The 6,370-nt window shown below is 60.3% G+C and overlaps 3 protein-coding genes across 3 annotated transcripts in view; 1 reads left to right on the top strand and 2 right to left on the bottom strand.

The window, feature by feature from the left end:
• ACA1_310500 (uncharacterized protein) overlaps nt 1-1,152 on the bottom strand; it is a gene marked incomplete at both ends in the record, with an annotated part of 1,577 nt that extends 425 nt beyond the window's left edge. The window contains 4 exons of the mRNA XM_004340325.1: nt 77-438; nt 515-805; nt 867-957; nt 1,066-1,152. Of these exons, the coding sequence (XP_004340373.1) occupies nt 77-438; nt 515-805; nt 867-957; nt 1,066-1,152 (831 nt within the window). The remainder of the gene's footprint in view (nt 1-76; nt 439-514; nt 806-866; nt 958-1,065) is intronic.
• Nucleotides 1,153-1,496: 344 nt separating this feature from the next.
• Nucleotides 1,497-3,591, bottom strand: ACA1_310490 (SET domain containing protein; the record flags this gene model as incomplete). Its single annotated transcript, XM_004340324.1, has 9 exons — nt 1,497-1,633; nt 1,715-2,216; nt 2,328-2,447; nt 2,583-2,650; nt 2,725-2,805; nt 2,933-3,024; nt 3,108-3,205; nt 3,296-3,435; nt 3,534-3,591. The coding sequence occupies 9 exons, from the start codon at nt 3,589-3,591 to the stop codon at nt 1,497-1,499; spliced, it is 1,296 nt and encodes a 431-aa protein (XP_004340372.1).
• A 249-nt stretch (nt 3,592-3,840) lies between these two features.
• On the top strand, nt 3,841-6,351 carry ACA1_310480 (uncharacterized protein; the record flags this gene model as incomplete). Its single annotated transcript, XM_004340323.1, has 8 exons — nt 3,841-3,881; nt 4,020-4,382; nt 4,495-4,544; nt 4,653-4,994; nt 5,073-5,345; nt 5,462-5,736; nt 5,877-6,047; nt 6,136-6,351. 8 exons carry the CDS (start codon nt 3,841-3,843, stop codon nt 6,349-6,351), a joined length of 1,731 nt encoding a protein of 576 aa, XP_004340371.1.
• Between the last annotated feature and the right edge of the window lie 19 nt (nt 6,352-6,370).

Genomic DNA, 6,370 nt, shown 5'->3' with positions numbered 1-6,370 from the left:
TCCAGCCGGCGCGGCCGAAGAAGAGCTTCGTGCTGGGGTCGCTCCAGATGTTCCCCTCCAGCGCGTTCGGCTCCACCCGCATCCTCGCCGCACCACCCTCCCCCTTTGCCTCGCTCACCTTCTCCTCCTCCCCCTTCATCTTCGTCTTCTCCTTCGTCTTCTCCTTCTTCTCCCCTTTCCCTCTTCGCTTGGTCGTGGCGGCCGCTTCGTCGCCGACGGCGGCGTCGGCTTCGCGGTTCCAATCGAAGAGGGCCATGCTGCGGCCGTGGTAGAGGCCCGGGTAGACCTCCTCGGCGGGCGGGAGCGAGGTCGGCTCGGCCTTGCTGAGCCAGTAGAGCTCGGACAGACCCACGGGGCCGCCGTAGAAGGCCTTGAAGTACTTCTTCTCCGGCTCCTTGTCATCCGCTGGCCGCTTGGTTCGCATAAACAAACGGCTCTCTGTAGGATGCAGGGCAAAGCTTAACAACACCGCACACGCAGGACCGCACACGCACACACAGCACACACGGGGTACCTGGTCGGTTGATGACGGCACCGGAGGCGCCGGTGAGTGGCGAGTGGCTGAGCACGAGGATGACGGTGTGCTGCCAGAAGGGGTCGAGAAGCAGCGGGTGCGGCACCAGCAGCATGCCCGGCCGCACATCCGCTAGCGAGGCCGCCCGGGCGTAGGGTCGCAGCCGTGGTGGCGCAGCTTCAGGGACCGTCTCGCTGCTGCTGGGATCGTCTGGCCTCATCGTAGACTGAGCCTCAGCTGATGATGACGATGGTGATGTGGTTGTCGGCTCGGCTTGTGGCGTGTCTGGGCCTGTGCGGCCGTGTAAGCTACAACCTGGCGCTACGCGCAAGAGAACAGGCCTGGCGGGTACCTTTGAGAAGCCCGAGCTGACGACCCAGCGCGATGGCCTCATCGAGCACCTGGATGACCTTGAAGCCGAGGTCCAGTCGCTGCTCCCTCTCCTGGATGAAGAAGTTAATTCATCCACAAGATTCTTGGAATTGATGAGCGTAGGAGAAGGAAGGTACCTCAGGTGACGAAGGCAGCGGCTGCTGGAAGCGCTGACGCACTACTTCGAGCACGGTTCGGCGTGACACATCGGGATGGAAGAAGCGCAGCTGCTTTGATCCCAGAAATTCATCATACACTTCATCCATCGGCGTTGTGGGTGTTGTCTCTGCTGGGGTCGTGTCGGCATCGTCATCACCTTCACTGGTTGTGGATGGCGCCGCACGAGGGGCAGTGCGGCGGTAGATGAGTGCGTTGAGCGCCGGTTCGTGCTCAAAGGTGCGCGCCGAGCACACCAGGGCCTTGTACAGCGTGCGCACCAACCTGCGCTCACTCCCCTGGCACACGGCACCAGTTGCTGCCTTTGCACTGGATTGCATCTTCTTCCTATCGCAAGCACCCGATCAAGTATTGTTTTTTCTTTTTCTTTTTTTCTTACTATTTATATTTTCCTCTTTTAATACAAAAAATGGTAAATAAAGTACAAAAAAAGCTACAACGCGGCAGCTGTCTGGCGCTGTCGGCGCTCCTGGATCTGGGTCAGCAGCTGGTCCCACATCCTCTTCTCCCCCTGGCAAACCGCCAGCGCGGCCCTGGCGTTCGCCCCGAGCGCTCGCGACATCACGTGCTCTGCATCGATGCATTCACACATTTTCACGGCAATCAGCGTGGCCGCGCAGCGGTGTGGCAGAGTGAGTGGTATATAAATACCTGGATAGCTCGCCCGTAGCTTTCTCACGTTGCTCTCCAGCAGCCGGAGCGCGGCGAGCTCGTTGCGTCGCGAGACCCGGGAGGGCAGTCGCTGCCTGCCCTGCGCACTCTGCTCCAGCAGCGCATCCAGCTCCTGCTCGGTGGCCACCGTCACCCGGAACGCCGCCAGCAGGTGCTCGGGGAACTCCCCCAGCGCTGGCGGCCCCACGAAGAACTGGTCTCGGTCCAGGTCGTGCGCCCTCAGTAGGCCCCTCTTTCGTGGCGACGCGGACGAGGAGTGGGTCATGGGGAAGACGACGGCGTCGTGAGGGTTATTCTCGAGCACGAAGCCGTAGTCCATGAGGAGCTGGGCGTTGCTCATCTGCCTGGACTGTCCGTAGGCGACGAATATCTGTTCGCCCTTCTTGATTGGGCTGCGCGCCGAGTAGATCAGATGATGGTCGACAGCATCGACTGCGACCTTGACCTGCTCGGTTTCCGGCGCCATGTTGAACATGTCCGCCTGACGAGTATAGATAAGTAAACTATCATAGAAAGCTACATATATAGTGACTATATGAAGATAGAGAGCGCAAGTGAACGGATGCAGCAGACGAAGCGAAGGGATGAGCACCCAGGGAACGAGCCCTCTCTTCCCCTCATCGACCACGAACGACCGGGACCAGATCACTGAGAGCGCCCACTTCCACGCATCGAGCGAAAACTGCTCCGGTGCGAAGTGCTCGGGGTAGTCCTGCAGGATACCTTGCCCGAGTCAGCGAGCGCAGAAAGAACGAAAACGAAAACGAAAGCGAAAGCGAAAGCGAAATAGAAAGAGAGTGAAAGCGAAGACGAAGGGAGGGGGGGGGGTATTTGCACGCGCACATACCACAAATAGCGGCGTAAAGATGGTGTCGTACTGTGACTCGATCGCCCTTCGCCGCTGACGCGCGAAATCTGAACGCGTGCGAGAAAGAGGGTCAAGCTTGCGCTGTTGCCCCCCCCCCGCCACGAAGACAAAAACTACGCACGGTGAAGCGACGAGCCCTCGAGATAGCTCAACTCGTCATCGGAGAAGAAGAGCGTGGTGGAGAATGTCGAGGGCAAGACATCTGCGTACGTGAGTGGTGGAGGTAGTTAGCCATCTTCTGCGCACGCACGCACGCACACCGCCGATGGCTGGAACCATCATCGCTACACGTCACGCCTTGCGTCGTGGATGATGGGTCCCGGTCGTACCGATGTAGCGCTGCCAGGGCGAATTTGGGTCGTTCTTGTGGACCAGCAGAAGGAGCGCGTTCTCGTTGGTCGCCGACAGCGGGAACTCCTCGCTTGGCCGGAGAGATGACAGCACAGTGAGCGATCAACATCGAGCAGGTCCTCCACCGAACCCGGCGTGGGGGGAAGCGCGCACTCAAGTATTCGGCGTATCTCGGGAGCAGCGGTCGCCAGCGGGGCGTCGGCACTGTCGACCACGAGCGAAAACGGGACCGAGAGCAGCGTTTCGCCTGTCTGTCACGACACCATCAATATCAACGAACACGCACGCATGAGCACATACGTGTGTGTGTGTGTGTGTGTGGAGTGAGGGAGGCAAGGTACGGCGATGTCGTGCGCGGCTACGACGGAGCGGCCGAATGTGGGAAGAGTCCGGAGCTGCACCCCCGCGTGGCGCGATCCGCCCTGTTCCGCGAACCACGCCTCGAACGCGGCCCAGCGCTGTGTCTCCTCCCCGTCTCCCTCTGGTGGCGAGTCACCAGCCCCCACCCAAGCTGACGCCGTGCGATTGTTCATTTTTTCGTAAAAAACGAATAGAGCAAGAGGAGAGGGGGAGGTGTACCAGGGCGAGTGAGTAGTACCAACCCGACGAGAACTGCACAGCAAGAGCGAAGGTCCATCTTGCTTCTTTCGCTTTTTCGTTCTTTTTAATGTCGTTGATTTCACTGTTTTTTTCTTTTCGTTTCTTCCTCGGGTGTGTTCCTTCATGTGCGGCAGTGGAATTTCGCGTTCGTGTAATGTTTGGGGAACGGCCTTGGTTTCGTTTCATTCTCTTGTTTCAGGTGAAGGAAGGAGAGTCAACCTCCCGCTCTGCCTACGTGACCCACCTTCTTCCCGCTGCCCCCACTGCTTAGCGCCTTCAGGTTGACATGAACAAGCTCAAACGACCCCACGGCGAATCACTTGCTAGGTAACCTCTTCTTTCTTCATTTATATTAAAATCAATATATAATCAATTCTTAGAAGATAAATTATTTTATTAGCATTTTTTCACTCTGCCATTATTTTAGAATTTATTCTTATTTTTATTCTTGTTGGTTGCGTGAAGGGCGCCGGCGGAAGCACGGTGGCAGCCGGCGGAGAAGGAGCAGCCGGACGAGCGCGAGCACTACCACCACCCCCGCCCGCAGCGCTCCTCCTTCAACCTGCCGCCGCCGCCGACGAGAGGCGGCATGCGCGGGGGTGCGAGGGGCCGCGGCGGCGGGGGACGCGGCCAGCCAAGCTTCCGCGGCGCCGTGCCCGTCGTTGCGGCGCCCACCACTCCCCACCAGGCGGTGCCCGGGCCGGCGCAGCAGCAAAAGAAGAAGAAGAAGGCCGCGAAGAAGAAGCCCACCCAAGCGGTGGTGCCGCCGAGTAACGCCTTCGACCAGATCGCGCCCCAGAAGACTCTCTATGTCCTCAACGATGACTTGTACTCGGGCCCTCCGCTCTCCTTCTTCTCCTTGGCCACCAGGTCTAACAGTCGTGTCATGTGTCGTGCGCCGTGTGCCGTGTGTGCCGTGTGTGCCGTGTGTGCCGTGCAGCGAGAAGAAGCGGCCTGATCGTCTCACGTGCACCTTTGCCAGCGTTCATGGTATGTCGGTGGAGACGTGCGCACGCGTGGTTCTGTCACTGGCACTCACACTCAAAACGACCGCACACGCACGACACACATGCGACACGCACCACCGCACACGCATAGGTTTCAAGTACAGGAAATACACGACGGCGCCGAAGGTGGTGAAGCCGATCGAGCTGCTGCAGATCTACAGCGACCGACAGGCCCAGGCCCTGCAGGACATGCTCGAGGAGCTGGCCCTCATCGAGGCCGAGGCCCAGAGCCGCGAGAAGGGCAAGGAGAAGCTCGACCCCAGCGACCGCGGGCACCACGCGGTCGGCGATGGCAGCGACGACGAGGGCGACGCCGACATGCAGGAGGTGGTCAAGGAGCTGGTCATGGACCTCGAGGCCCTCAACAGCGGCAAGGCCGTGCAGCTCGAACCCGAATTCGACGCACCCGCGTCCCACTTTTTCGTCGCGGCCGGTATGACATATCATCTCATTTCGTTCTTTGTTCGTTCTTTTGCTCACCACACACACACACCACACGCATGCGTGACAGACCACATGCCACGCAATTCTGGACACGCGGCGAAGCCGGTGTTCTTCGAGGCGGTGGAGAACAACACGGCCGACGGCGGTGATTTTAAGGTGGCGGACCAGCCGCACGCGCAGGGCAGCCTCTTCTGGGACACCTCCGCGGCCTCCAACAAGCAGCCGCACCCCAAGCAGCAGGCCCTGAGCTTCGGCCCCGCGCGGCCTGACATCTTCTTCAAGCCCTCGGCCGGCGCCAAGCCCTCGCCCAAGTCCCAGCAACAGGCCACCTCCACTAATGGTGCGAGTCCCCCACAAAAGCGCAGCTCATTCCTTCAATCCTTGACTGACTCGTGTGCGTTGTGTGCGGTGCGTGTGATGTGTGCGGTGCGTGCGGTGCGTGCGGTGTGTTTCTAGGAATGGAGGACGAGGACGTGCGGGAGTTGTGCGAGCTGGAGCGGCTGCTGCGGGACGGCTTCATCACGCGTGAGCAGCACAGGGAGCGCGCCGCGCAGCTCAAGGAGGCCATCCGCGTGCGCAAGGCGCTGGCCAAGCAGCGCAAGGCCGAACGCAAGCGCGAGCAGGAGGCCGAGGAGAAGCTGTGGGAGGAGCGCGACCGCAAGCTCATGCTCGAGCGCCGGGAGGAGGAGATGAAGCTCAAGGAGCAGAAGAAGAAGGAACTCACGCGCGCCGTGCTTCAAGGTTCGCCTAACCCTAGCCGCCACCTTAACACACTCGGCCACCACCTTAACAGGCACCTGTGTGTGTTGTGTGTGTCGTGTGTCGTGTGTCGTGTGCGATAGATTTCTTGGAGGGCAGGCTGAGCCCCAAGGAGCTGGCGGGGCAGATCAAGAAGGGGGTGGTGACGGTGGAGCAGCTGCTGGGCCTGTGGAAGACCGAGCTCCGGCCCCTGCGTCTGGAGGACTACTACACGCAGCCCTCCGCCGTCGCGACCACCCCGCTCGGCCCCTCCAAGCACTCCAAGATCATGACCGACGTCATGGTACTCGTCGACACACACGACACACACGACACACGTGTCTCACTCCTCTCTTTCTGTGCGTGTGTTGTATCGTGTGCGGTGTCGACAGTATTTGCTGCAGATGAGCGATCCGACGAAGCAGTTCGGGAACACGATCCAGCCGGCGGCGCTCCCGCAGACGCCGGAGGTGCTGCACAAGGTGGAGAAGATCGCGGCGCACAATCCGGGACTCGTCCGCAAGTTCGCGCACTACATCCACACCGAACGCGAGATGCGGACCGAGTGGCAGCGCAACGTGCAGGAGCGGCTGCAACTCGCCGTGTAGCCTTTGTATGTAACACCAA

The sequence above is a fragment of the Acanthamoeba castellanii genome (assembly GCF_000313135.1).
Source record: "Acanthamoeba castellanii str. Neff unplaced genomic scaffold scf7180000083773, whole genome shotgun sequence".
Taxonomy (NCBI): Eukaryota; Discosea; order Longamoebia; family Acanthamoebidae; genus Acanthamoeba; species Acanthamoeba castellanii.
The sequence above is the reverse complement of the archived record's forward strand: the minus strand, read 5'-3'. Positions and strand labels throughout refer to the sequence as shown.